A 14,641-nucleotide genomic window follows, 5' to 3' on the forward strand; every position below is an offset into this window, starting at 1 on the left:
GGTGTAGCCTAGCAGTAAGTGCATTATTTTATGGGTACATATTGCATCATGTATTATCTCAAATTTGATGCCACAATAATTGAAGTTTAATGTATCATCTTCCTTGGAAAACTAGTTAAAGATAAACCCCTTCAACAGTGCATTTCTTTTAGAATCAACCATTAACCTCCATTAAAACCCTCACAAACAAACTTTTGTAACCCGACCCTTAAACCAGTTTACTCGTAAACAGCAACACTAACTGACCCTCAAATCCAAATAACGTAAGTCCATATCATATCTACTTCCAAATCCGAGTAACATAAAAGTCGAATGAGTTGCAACCAAGAGAAAATCAGTAGCAAACTGTGCATCAAAACAAGGGAAAAAGTAACATAGCTTTACACAACACCTAACCTTTCATCAAAACAGGGAAAAGTATGGGTGAAGGGTCTCTCTCCAATTTCCCATCACAAAAATGAAGCTTTTTCATCTTCTCTTCACACCAAAACAACTCCTCTTTACTTATCCTTCCCATCCGAAGAACCCTTGATATTATTTTAATGTCAATAAGCCCAAACAACAACGGAACATCCTCGTGCGATATTGGCCACGTATTCTTTTTCCATCCTTTCCGTTTCTTACACAGCTCCTTCAGCTTTGCACCTTTCTGCAGATAGAAATGGCAAAAAAAAAAAAACAGTTGTTGAACATCAAGTAATGGTCCCAAGTTAAGGTTGATAAGGACATGCTTTTCCGAATAAGATTGCTTATCTTTTAAGACAAAACATGCGGACAAAAGAACACAAACATGTCCAAATAGTGCCAAGTGTGATATGCAAGTAGCAAACAAGAGTGCAATAGTAATATAGTAGATGAATATTACTGCTACATTGCTCGAATTCAAGTGTGACCAGTATCTGAGACGAGTATGCTCAATTTGTTATTAGTACTTCCGCCTTTTGGAGCCTTTGGAGGGTCATATCTCATATCTATGTCCAAACGAACATTGGTACATACCGAGATATACCCATACTCGTATCTGATACATCCATATCAACATAAAAAGTTGAGATAGAAATGTACCTTCTCTAATAAAGATTGAACTTGTTGAAGAGGGGTAGCCATTGGGTTCTGGTTTCCAAACAAGTTACGAAAACTACCATGTTTTTTATTGTCCATTTTTAAAAAAAGTCGGAATACCAAGATTGTGGACTCAATAATCTGGATGATATCCGGGGCAAGGACCGAATAATCCGATTCTTCTTCCACCTTTTCCTTCCGATCTGAACCTGAAAAACAAATGGAAACAATCCATCTAAGTACTTCCGGATTCCGTAAAACTGAAAAACAGATACTAGGCCACAAAAGATTCTTCATTCAAGGACCGATCATTGAAGATTTACCTTGAATGTTTGGAATTTGAAGAAGCTTAGGTAAAATATTTCGAGCTCGGGCATAGATTTCTGACCTGGGACCATCCTGAAAAGGTTCATTTTCGATAAACCTTTGTAATAAGACCTGAAATTGTTGAAGTTGCTGAGCACTGTGGTTGTAACAGATGGGATTCTCAGGTTGGCACAAAACTATCTGACTGAGTTGCGAGTATTGGCAATGAAGCGCCTCCCATGTTAAGCAAAATTGAGCAACATATGCTGTTTCGAGATCCTGATATGGGTTATTAATAGACTGTTGTAGTTGCTCGGCTTCTTCATCAGGTTCTTCGATCTTCTTCAAGAAAAGGCAACTCAAGGGGGACCGAAGTTTCTTATTTTCAGATTTCGGGGATGGAGTTGAAGGATTTGAGGAGCCTATAAGACAATAGAAAACCCAAAGACTCAAAAAACAGAGGGAATTTTCGAAAAAAAGAAACACCTCTACAACCGTTAACAACGATGAGAAAAAACAGTTTAAGCACCAATAATCCAAATATGTAGTACTTTAGCAACTAAGAAAAGAAACAAAACCTCATAAATTAAGAGGCATCAACACGAGAACCATCACTGTCAGCCAAACATTTTCATCATTAATTGCATCTAAAACAGATATATGATTATTCGGACAGTACAACATCCCATTTTACTAACATCAATAAACCGAGCAGCAATATCACGAACCATTAGAAAACAAATATGCTTGGTCCTAAGGAAACCGATCGATCTAGCCATGAGCAGGTTGAAGAGAGCTCTAACAGGCTTCAAAGGACAGAACTGGCGTATATGGCAACATACAGGGATGACATACAGCTAGGGGTGTCTAATTCGGTTCACTAGTTTGAACAATATTTTTCTCTCTAGTAACTTGACTGAGACTCATACCACAAGCAAATGACCAATGACATATATGAACCCCGAATCACGGCCCTACTTCCTGCTCAATAGTCAATAATCTGATACTCTTATCTAGTTTGCATCCTTCACAAGCTCATTCAGTTCACTAATTTGAACTTTTTATCGGGAACTTACATCACAAACAGATGATTGATAACATTTACGAAACCCAAATCACGGCCCTACTTTCTACTAAGACCTTATACAATTCAACCTCCTAAAATTGTTCATCATGCTAGTATGCAACACAATGTAAACAAGTAATGCAGCACTAAAAGCATTAAAAGCTCGTATGATTCGCAAATTCGATGTAAAATTCAACAACGCAAGTAACACTTTACCAGCTTCCTTGAGCTGTTGTGCAATCATCTTATCGTAGAACAACATACGCTCGCAATACTTCTCGTAAACAGCATCGAATCCACCCCACCATTGTCGACCTTCGGCTTCGACATCCCTCCATTCACTGGAGCACGTCTCACCACCAGCCTCCTCTCCGTCATCCTCGGTGTACAACTCTTCTTCTTCCTCCTCAGGAATCAGTACCATAAAACTGTTTTTTCTAAGTTCTTTTAATCTCCTTTTCACTTCATTGGTTATAAAATCATCATCATCATCATCCTCAACTTCAACACCATTGTCAACTTTGGATGATTTCTTCACATCATTGTCACCACCACCATCAGAACCGCCGCCGCCGCCGCCACAACCACCACCACTATCATTGATATTCTCCAAATCCTTTTCAGGGTCTGGCTTATGAGCTTTCCTAAACTTCTTAACTTTCAAGAAATCCATCTCCTAAAAAATATTTTTTTTTCTTTGGATCCAAATTGAGACACAAAATTGTTCTTTAATAGCTAAAAAAATTCAGACCCTTTGAAATATTTCAAGCAAGCATTTGATACACTGAGAATCATGAAGATCTCACCTTAAACACTAAAGATGAACTGAAACAACAGCTTTCAATGTAGTTTATACATAATCAAAAGCTTTAAAACAGTAAAAAAAGCAGCCATTTCCCCTACAAAAAAAAACAATCACTTCAGCAGAAAGTGAAACAAAAAAGAAAGGCCCTTGAAAGTGCATTTCTTTTAGAATCAACCATTAAACCCCATTAAGAAAAAAAACCCCAATGATCTTTCAAAAATGGGGTTCTTTTTTAACTAAAACCCCAGAAAGAGCATTTACAATAATGATTCACAAGTTTTTTGCTCTTCTATTTTAGCATTTACTAAAAAGAAAGAGAGATTTTTTTTTGTGTAACCGACATTGCAGATATAAAAAAAAAAAAAAGAGAGAAAAATCCCACAAAGTCACACCCAACACAAAAGATCCTTAAAAAAGAAACCAAAAATCAACTAGAGTTAAGGGTTTTCTTTTTGAAAAAGCTCATTTTCCGTTAATTTATTTTTAAAAAATAAAAACACTAAAAATACTCCACAAGAAATGCGCAAAGCAGTGGGATTTACTTAATAAAAACAATTTGAATTTGCAAAAAAATTAAAATCCAAATAGTCTGAATTAATAATCTATGATTATAATAATTGTCAGTTCTTCCGAGGAAAGACAAAAGACTGTACTTAGACCACTGCTGACTGATGAGTCGATAACAGTGATATGTTGGGAACTATGAAAAACTCTATTTAAATAATGGTTAAAGGAAAATACTATAGTAATGAGTGCTTAGAAATATTAATTAAATTTAAACATAAACATTTTTTATAAGGAATAGAGACACTATTTGAATTTTTAAAATATTAAATATTTAAAACTTGATAAAAATTTGTTACATCCATAACGTTTTATATTTTAAAATTACATTTTGAAGATGAAAAGAGTTTTTTAAATAGTACTTTTTTTCAACAACTTAATCTCGATACACCTTTTTTTCTTATTTTATTTATAAATATATAGAAAAAATGACTATTAAAAATAGTGAGATTGTGTAAGAAGTATGAATTTAAAAAATTAATTTTCCACCTATTAAATAAAAACTTTGAATTTGAATTTTTGAATTCCCAAAATTTTCATACTTTAAAATCTCACATAAAAAGTAATAGAATTGGTGGAAATAAAAATTGGCAATTTAGAAAACGTGAAAAAATAAAGAAGAGAGCACGAAACCCAAAGGAAAACACAGTAAGCATGGACAGAGAATATTGTCAGAAATAAGAAAGAAAAGCACTCATCCTCTCTGCATTAAACCACTGTCCCGCCAAATCTACCCTCTCTTTTATTAGTTTTATTATTATTTCTCCTTTTTTATAATCTATTTTTATTATATATATTTTTCGTCTTTTTCCCCTCCATCCGGATCCCTCGCATTTAGATCTCTCGGATTTAGATCTGACCATAGCCCCCGCAGCTTAAATTTACCCTTTTTTTTAAAAAAAATACTAAAAGCATAATACTAATTTTTATAATTAAAATTTAAATAAAAAATCTTTTTATTACTAAATTAAAATTCTTGAATCGAAATGCATTTAATCTTTTTTTCAATAAAATTTTATATTTCTTTTACTTAAAAATAAATTAATTAACCTTTATAAATTAAATTAAAGAACAAATTGATCATTCCTATTAAAATTTACATTCATTTGTATCTCATATTTATTACAAAATAATTTTTAATTGCAAAATAAATAAAATTTTTAACAAAAATTAATCTATTCTTTTTAATCTAACATAAATTATTTACCTATTTTAATAAAGAAAACCTTTTACTTAATAACATTTTTCTTCCAATTTAAAAATTAAAAATTAAAAATAAAAATAGGCATTTTATAAAAAAATTAAAATTCAACCCCGAAAATCAATGGCCTGGAAAGTATGCTAAGAATGTATCCGTATTATGAAATTCAAAATTAAAATAATATATAACTTGATTTAATTTAATTAGGAAAAATGATAATGGTTTGATTTTATTAATTATAAAACATATAATTAATAAAATGTAATCAAAATGAACATGACATATATCTGGGCATTAACACCTTATTCGAAACCCAAAATCCTCGATAATATTATATTACGTCGTTCAAGAAAATTTTAAATATGACATGAGAAAATAATTAATTACAAAATAATGACAATACCAACTTGTTAATTCCTACACATGAAAATACACTTTCAAGATATGAATTACAAAGCTTAATTTAACAACGTAAAATAAATAAATAGCTTGAAAAGATGAAAACATTAATTTAAATTATAAAAATAAAGTAAAACGTTTAAATTGTAGTTACATTTTGTTTTCTTGCTAGAGAAAATTTAAGAAAAGTGAACAGTTCCACGAGAAAAATCTTCTAATGCAGTTTAAAACAAAATCTTGAATGGATAATTTATCATATCCACCGCTAGTAAAGTTTTTTTTCAAATATAATATAAGAACAGGTTGAATTTTCAACTCCGCTTACAAAGTTAAAAAAAACTATACTGACAGTAGATACTAATCCATACATACACAAATATATATATGATGGGTATCACTCACCTAAGCATCGCAGCTGCGACTCGCTTGAGTGATTCACATGCCTTAAGCAGGTCGGACTCTGAATGGGCGGCTGAAACAAACAGTCTAATCCCGACAGGAAGGGGACATTTATCGAGAGTTGATCTTTTTGAAACCACTACAAAAATGGATTCTTGTTTCAAGGCCTGTAAAATATAAATGTTTTCAATCAGGTATCCATATCCACTTTTCTATGTTACCTGGACTCGAGAGTGTCAGCCACATTTCGATCTATGTCTGAATTATATGTTGTCTGAAACTTTTTTATTTTTCTTGAAATATCTATAACTGAGACATTTGAATAGGAAAATGGAAATATGACCCTCCATAGATCTTCCAAATGTATGAAAAAAGTTGAACATATTGACGTTGGAAACATACCCATATCCGCACTCACAATCGAGTCAGAGTAGCATAGACTTGTATTACTTGGATTCAGATGTGTTAGATACAAGTATGTTCCCGATACAGGTATATAGAATTTTTCCTATGTGCTTAGGTCTTTGGAAAGTCAAGTCATCTACATATCTAGAAATATGTCGGACACAGGTATTTCAAGAAAATGAAGAGTTAAAGCGACAATGATTTTTAAGTTGTATATATATTTAGAAAATCATATCTGCATACTCATGTACGAATATCAAATATTTCAAGAAAAATAAAGATTTCAGAATAATATAACTCGCCACTACTAGTAAGAAGGAAACATGAGAATGGTGTACTTACACGATCAGCAATGTCTTCAAGGAGCTGGAGGTCACTTTTCACCGAACTAGTTGATTTTTCAAGCACAAGGAAAACAATCGGTGATTCTGGATTGCTTGCTATTGAAAGCCCCCGGATATCGGAGAGTCCTGTGTTTTCACAACAAGTTCAGAACCGGAAGTGATTAGATCAATTACATAATAACCACCGAACAAAGGATTGCACTACAGAATACAACAACTTGATTTGTGATCCGATGTTAGCATGTTGCAGAGATTAATCAGAAAAAATATCAATTCCTATCACAAGTTCAGAACCGGAAATGGTTTGGTCAATTATACAATAATCATAAAAAAATTGTCTGCATTTTTATCTACTACGAAACAAAGGCTTACACTAAAAGATACACCGATGTGCTTTGTGACAAGATGTTAGCATGTTACAGAGGTTAATGACATATCAACTTCTATTTAGAACCAGAAAAGGTTTTGTCAATCATAAACATTGTCTGTACTTTTATCTACTATGGACTACCGACCAATGTAACAGACAAGTTGAAACCAACAAAGGAAATCCTTAAAACCATACAAGAAAGAAAATGTTAAGCTCAAAACCAACCTTTCCATAAAATGGCAATGTTTTCCTTCAGCTTTGATGTCAGATCAGGATTTTGCTCTAGGATGTCAATAGCAGTAATTGCAGCACTAGCCAAATATGGGGGTAAAGATGCAGAGAAGACGTAGCCAGAACTGCTCAACCGCTGCCACCAATCATGGAATTACCGTTAGCATTTTACAAATGTATTAGAAGTCTATCCAGGGTGGTTGGTACCATACAAACATATACAAATAAATATATATACATGAAGAACATTTGAAAAATACTGATATAAAAGATGGTATGCCTAAACACACCAATATACAAGTACCAATACCAGAGCAAAAAGGTAATCCACTGGTATAGTCTTGACTATTTTGAGTCTATCTATTAAAAATAATGTTTATGACGAGTAAAACTAGGTAGAGCTTCCAAGATTCAACAATACTAAAAGGTCATAGACTACATACTTGATGATCAATGACTCGAGCACTTCCAGTGCAGAATCCTCCTTCTGTTGCCAATGCATGTCCCATGGCAGCAGTAACAATGTCTATCTTCTCTATCTGCAGTACGTTCAACTGTTAGTGACCAACAAAACCAAAGCAACTATAAAATAGTAACTTAAAAAAATTATAAACACACCGGAACCCCGCAGTATTCAGTCAGACCCCTTCCGGTACGGCCAAGAACACCAAATGAGTTGGTCTCGTCCAATAAGACACGGAAGCGATACTTCTCTTTCAACTTGATGATCTTGTCCAAAGGAGCTATTTGACCCGAATTCTACATATTTAACCAATAAAATGTTAGCTATGGTGAGACTACAATTAGAAAAATCAGTAAGAACCAACCCATACAGGGTATCATCAACTTTGATCCATTGGAACTCACAGTTTTTTACTCAAAAGGACTCTCCTACATTTTTTCCAAGTCTCCTCATATGTACCACTATTTTACAAACACGCAGCAGGGTAAAACAAATAGTAAACAATTAGCAAAATTTCCGTTAAGAATGATTCCCTAAGAAGCCAAAGAATGATATTTGCTTTTTGGCAAGTCAGTAATTCTAAGCAATTTCATTAAGAAAAAATATATACTCTCCACATCACTACTGATTTATTATAGCACTCACTCATCCTATTCTGTTCTGATTTTGTTGTATTAACAAAAGATGAGCATGGTTTAGATGAGAATGTCATAATAGATCGTAATTATGCAAGGAAGAATAGTTCGAAATGAATGTACAAAGTCCACCGCATTGACATGCAATGCCACAGGCATGTCGATTTTACAAACTTGCACCAAACAAGTTCTTGTCAGACAAATTTATAAATAGTCTATTGCTCCGCATTTCAACAACTTTCTTAGTCAACCTAACAAGAAACCTAGTAATGCTTATGGCTTAACTGCCACTCACCACCTTCATACATAGCTTTTTGAAGGCGGCTGTAAAGGCTCTACTTGACAAATCATGGAGAATTTGCTCCATTTTTGCAATGTCAAAGACAGTGAACAAGAAACTTATGACTCATGAGCAGTAATTCAAGGCAACAACTGTATTTATTAGCCAAATCCTACAAACACAGGTATTTATGTACAACATGGGCACACTAAGGATACAATCGTTGAAGCTTGTGAGAACTTGACATAACATACCTGATACACAGATTCAACCACAATGTAGCGCCGTAATTTCTTAGCCCGCTTGTTCTGTGCTGTAATTTTCTCAAGAGTTTTTTCTAGAGATTCCATATCATTGTGCTTGAAATAAACAATGGTGCTTCTAGAAAGGTAGAGGCCATTTTGTATTCCCCAATGGACTCCCTCATCCCTGGATAACCAAAAACAAAAAGAAAATGTAACTAATAAATAAGATACAAATCTACGCCTTAAATTTTCTAAAATTGTAATATTAAAAGAAGAGGTACACATTTATGCTAAGGAAGGTGCAATAAAACAAGACAACTCAAAAAGCAATTTGGGCCCCTAAATACCCTTTAAAATTCAGCTGCTCTATTCTGACAAAATGCACACAAAGGACAATAAACCCAATCTTCATATGGTTTCCTCCAAGCATACAAGAATGCATTCTCTACGGTAAATAATTTTATGAATTTGCTTAACAATTCTAAACCATACATCACATTAATTAGTTTAGTTTTTAATGAAGGTGGGGCCTCATGTATCAGGAGACCCATTGCAGAATATATTACAATCTGGCCTGTGAAAAACATCTACTAGTAAGATGATCTAACTATTAATTTGGTAAAAGAAAAAGCCCCACAGAATACAAAAGGCAGGGGGGATCTAATTTCCATTCTTGGGAATTCGAAGTGCATCATGCAATCAATTAACATGCAAACATTGAGAGAGAGCATAAAAAAGTAAGGAGAACAAAAAACTGAAAGAGTAAAAACCAAAAATTTAACAAGTTATCCATACCACAGCTTACAATGTCAAATCCAGGAAAATAGCCATATATGTATCCATTTAAGGCAATGACATTTTTCACTTACACAACAATTATGTCACCCTTTTTACAAAAACATGGGATTGCACTGAACAAGGTGGAAAGCCCATAAGAATAGAGGATAGAATCATGTGTTCCCAAAAACTTTGCTATTCTGGCCTCACAATCAAGGTGGACATCTGAATAAGAAAAGGTTGTCACAATCTGAATCTTGTTCTTATAGAAGATTTAGAAAGAGAGTCCAAAAACCACCATTCAAAACTGTATAGGTATTGATGCTTACCAATGGTGCCATAGAATCCACGAGGACCACAAGAACCAACACCATATTTCTCCAACGCAGAAGTACATGATTCCTGGTAAACACATTTTATTTCATGGCAAAAAGAAACAAAATCTTGAGAACTAGTCATTATAACTTTCCCAAATTTTTTAAAACATATGCTTCTCCTTTGCGAACTATCTTTTAATATTACTTAACAGCCTACATAAACACCTTTTTGATAAGGTAAATGGAAGAAAAGTGCATGTTTCAAGGAAAACTTAGAAAGGATTATAATCATGCTATCTTGGTATATGGTTTGTTTATTTATTTATTTATTCTCTCTTCCTGTCGACCAAATGGTAGAATAAATTAATAATAGCAATGAAATTCTTACAAGTAACTTATCATGCCCTACAAATCCAAGATAATTTGCAGAAGCAAAGTTCACAACTTCTTTCCCATCGATTATAGTATGGAGCCCTGCAGCACTGCATAGAGATGAACTAATAAGCTATGCCACTTCAGAAAAGAATCTGCCTTAAGTATTTAAACTACTATATCAAATCATGAGTATTTATTAAAATTCTATAAAATCTATTGTAAAAGCATACATCGGTAAATATAACCTAAAGAATAACTAATAATTATGATTCCAAATGAAAAGGAAATTGGAGAAGAGAGTATAAAAGGCTGAAAAAAGGAAATGTCACACATTTGTTTGGAAGAAAAAATAAAATAAATATATTTGGTTGAAATGTGTATCTCCCAAATCTTCAAAGCAGAGCTAAGCATATTAAGTCGAACCATATTTTTTTTTCAAGAGTCCAATAAAATTCATGTAAAACTGACAGTTATACTCACCTTTCCAACACTGGGGGTTCACTCAGCATCTCTTGCGTGATAGGAGGAATAAGGGATTCTGGGACCCATTCATCACAGAGCTCATCTATTTCCTACAAACAATGGGAAGACCATTCAGAATGTTAGGCTGATTCAACATCATCAACATAAAATGAATAATAAGTAACAAGTAAAACACTACAAGGATGAAGAAAGCATATCAATAATAGAACAGCACAAAGTTAACATCTGACACAAACGCACCATATCTAACTTAACATAAAATTAAAAAACATATCAATTGTTAAAACTTAGAACACAAAAAGGACTTGATCCAACATAAGTCATCAAACACTTAAGAAGAAAGTTTTAAGCTCAAAGTGTATATGGCAACCCTTGTGACAATCCCTTGATGATGTGTGTATTCAAACTTGAAACTATTTATTTAAAAAAATATAATTCATGGAAGACTGAAAAGACAATTTGAACAAGTAAAAAGAATTAAACATTGCAATGTATATATATACATGTTAAAGTAGGGGTTTTATCAAGCCAAGCACAACTCGAAATTCAAGGATGGGAGTTTGGTTTAAAATTGATTAATTTTTACTTCTAAAGCCCAAGCTTGTTTCAAGATAAAAATCAAACTGCTCAAACTCAGTTAAGTAGGCTTGATTAAGCTTGTTTATCTAGTAAGAAAAATAAGTGTGATTCCCATGATCGGCTTCAAACTCAATTATATATGCTGAAGCTTGACATAAAATAGAGATTTGTCAGTGCCAATTAAAATAGAAAATTTTTATTAGGCTCATCAGTTATTTGAGTCAAGCATTAGGATACTCGAATTCAATTAGCTCGATAACTCAAGCTTGAGCTTTACGCAACAATGTCCAAGTCAAATTTGAGTAGTTTACAAACCATACCAAGCAGCTTGCAAGTACAAGTGTCTCATTTAGATCCCTATGTTAAAGTAGTAAAGAATAGTTTGTTACTGTTGAACCTTCCTTAATCAAATGTGGTTGAGAAAGGATTTTGGTTAGAAAAGGTGCCTAACAGTTCTCACAGGCATATTGGCCCAAATCCTAGGTACAAAATACTTAATAGAAATATAGCAGTCATAAATTCCGAGAATTATGACCAGAGCCTACATAAACTTGAAGCAATATCTATCCAAGGAAACATTAATTAGAAGTAGAATTGCAACAAAACCTTCTTTGTCAATGGCCGCTTAGGAGGCTTGTAACTTTTCTGGGAAAGCAGAAAAAGAATGACCACCAAAAGAAGAACTTCCACAAATAAATGCCCTGTAATATAAAAAAACAAATAAATAAAAGATAATGTATACATGCCAAGTATGAATGAGAGAAAAGATCTATGTTGCTCCGACTTTTTCTTTTTTTGAAGCATCCCTGTCCGACATGTATCTAGACATGGGTATTGGGAAATGATTCTCAAGGATCCTCCAAATGCATAGAACTCTAGGAACAATTAACATTCTGGTGTCAGACACTCATCTGTTCTAATACTCACACTGGAATCCGACATAGAAAAATATAGCATGATGTAAACGGGAGTAAAGAGTGTACCGCCTATGTGAACTCCAAACACCACAGCTCGTGCAGAAGGGGCATCCAAAGCAAAAGTGATCCAATTTAAAGTGGCATTAACTAAGTTTAATGCAGCTAATTCCATTGTTGTTGATAAGTCCACTACACAAATAGAAAGGATTAGATGATGAACTTTATTTTCTTCTAAAGCAAAGAGAAATACAACATTCATTCATTTATTTGAAACGAATAAATGACTAAAATACAACAATTACTTCCAACATAATTTGAAGAAGTACCTAAGCTAATCAGAATGAACGAAAAAAAAGACCAAATAGTTTACTAATATAAATCAACAACATTAATCACACAGAAACAGAAAATGATGCAAAATATTGAAGGATTAATCAACAATACAGCAAACTTATATATTAAATGTTGAGATACAGAAGAAAAGACAGAAGAAAAGACAGAAGAATTTTAAAGTTTCAAAGGATTGATCTGCTAATCAGCTTAAAAGTCGAAAAATAAAAATAAAAGAACCTTAGGAGATCACTAAGATTTGATTGAGCAGTTCAATATTAGAGAATTAGGCATAATTTTGATGTGGAAATTCAACTCAAAATCATTTAAAAAAAAAAAAGAATCCGAAAGAAGTGAGAAGCTAAGTACCTGATGCGAGCTCCGGCAATCCTCTTGATTCAGTTTATAATATTTTATTTCTAATTTATTGGTATTTATATTGGTTTGAGAATTTGGCTGGTTTGAAACGACGACGAAGAAGAAGCCGACGACTACGACCACGAGGAGGAGATTTAGAATTTTATGAGGCACGTGACAATACGAACGATATTGCAAGAAAGAAAGGTAGGATACGGCAATGCCAATCCACGGTCCCATGACTTTTCTCTTTATAATTGAAACCGGACCGGCCAGTTGGACCTAAATATATAAAATTTAATAAAATTTATGTAGCTCAAGAAGTCGGAATCCTAACTTTGGCGTAAGGACAATGTCAGATCAATTTGTTTACTTTGTATCATTTACATCTCGAAAACCTAATGCAGGCCAAAATCCAGTCACGCTTGTTGCCGGTCCGTTGCTGGTGCCTTTGTCGACTGTTTTACAACTTCCGAGTTGGATGGCTACTAGAATTTTGGAGGCTTTCGGTGAGATTAGAGCACCTTCGAAAATAAATAACAACAATCCAGGTAAACTTCTACTTAACAATGATCCAAGCAAAAATAAATAGAACAGTGTAATGCATGAAATAAAAGGCCTAGAAGTGGAAAATTAGAAGAGGGAAGGCCTACAGGCTACAAGTTTATTTTACTCTTGTTTTTTTTTTTTCATTTTAATGATTTCCATTATTCAAAAAAAATTATTTTTATGTATTTATGTATTTATGATTTTTATTTTATCTATTTTATGTATTTATGTGTATACATTTTTATGTGTTTGTATATATTTTAAAATTATATTTTAATTTATTTAAAAAGAATTTTGAATTTTTATCATTTTATATAAAATTACGGTCAATTTTATAGAAAGTATAAAAGTTTATTACACCGTTTAAAATTTATAATGTCACCCCGTTAGGCGTTAAGCCAATTAACAGCCAGTGCTCAAATAAAACAATTTTGAAGCATTAATAACCAAATTATAACATTTTAAAATTTAATAACCAAAATAAAAATTTAAGTATGAATTAGTGATTATTGATTAGTTTACCTAAAATATTTACCAAATTGTTTTAAATATTTAATTCATTATAACATTTGGGCTTTTTATCTTTTTAAGTTTAGGAAGTGTTTTGGGCTATACCCAACAAAATTAAATGGATGAGCCGTTAATATTATTGGTAAAAATTTATTTCTTATAAATTTCATAAAAAGTATTAGACTCTTTTGTTTTATTGAAAATGGCTTTGAAAAATGATTTAAAAAATGACTTACTTTTCTAAAAAACTAATATTTTCTGGTGTTTGGATGAATTTGTGTAAAATATTTTCTTTTGTTTGGCAAGTTTTTAAAAATATTTCATAAAAGTCGTTTTCAATTAAACAAACATACATTTGAGATTTTTTTTATTTTTATTGTTTAATTGAGTTTATTTTATATCTATAATTTTATATTTTACATTGTTTTTACATATGTTAAAAATATTTTGTTAAATTTAGGTTCATTGTAACGATTATTTTTAGTTACATGAATACCAACTGAGTTTTTTTATTTAAAAATATGACATTAACAAAATGGACAAAAAATCAACAATGTCAACAGTTGGACTTGATTTTCAAATTTGGAAAGTAGAGGACTAAATTCTTGCAAATAAAATTACGAAACTAAATTACAAATTTGTGAAGAGTATGTAGACTTATGACATATTTTA

The 14,641-nt window shown here is 32.4% G+C and overlaps 2 protein-coding genes across 2 annotated transcripts; both read right to left on the reverse strand.

Moving 5' to 3' along the window:
- Window positions 1-242: 242 nt before the first annotated feature.
- Window positions 243-3,919, reverse strand: LOC105777349 (uncharacterized). The gene is made up of 5 exons (XM_012600576.2): window positions 3,241-3,919; window positions 2,651-3,129; window positions 1,386-1,790; window positions 1,066-1,271; window positions 243-649 (listed from the first exon to the last, which is right to left on the reverse strand). The coding sequence occupies exons 2-5, from the start codon at window positions 3,105-3,107 to the stop codon at window positions 392-394; spliced, it is 1,326 nt and encodes a 441-aa protein (XP_012456030.1). The 5' UTR covers window positions 3,108-3,129; window positions 3,241-3,919; the 3' UTR covers window positions 243-391.
- Window positions 3,920-5,504: 1,585 nt separating this feature from the next.
- On the reverse strand, window positions 5,505-13,104 carry LOC105777697 (long chain base biosynthesis protein 1). Its single transcript, XM_012601075.2, has 13 exons — window positions 12,923-13,104; window positions 12,290-12,412; window positions 11,913-12,007; window positions 10,725-10,816; window positions 10,258-10,351; window positions 9,882-9,954; window positions 9,645-9,777; window positions 8,785-8,959; window positions 7,771-7,911; window positions 7,596-7,691; window positions 7,147-7,288; window positions 6,550-6,677; window positions 5,505-5,969 (listed from the first exon to the last, which is right to left on the reverse strand). Exons 2-13 carry the CDS (start codon window positions 12,393-12,395, stop codon window positions 5,802-5,804), a joined length of 1,443 nt encoding a protein of 480 aa, XP_012456529.1. The 5' UTR covers window positions 12,396-12,412; window positions 12,923-13,104; the 3' UTR covers window positions 5,505-5,801.
- Window positions 13,105-14,641: the final 1,537 nt, after the last annotated feature.

This window comes from Gossypium raimondii, chromosome 10 (assembly GCF_025698545.1).
Source record: "Gossypium raimondii isolate GPD5lz chromosome 10, ASM2569854v1, whole genome shotgun sequence".
Lineage (NCBI taxonomy): Eukaryota > Viridiplantae > Streptophyta > Magnoliopsida > Malvales > Malvaceae > Gossypium > Gossypium raimondii.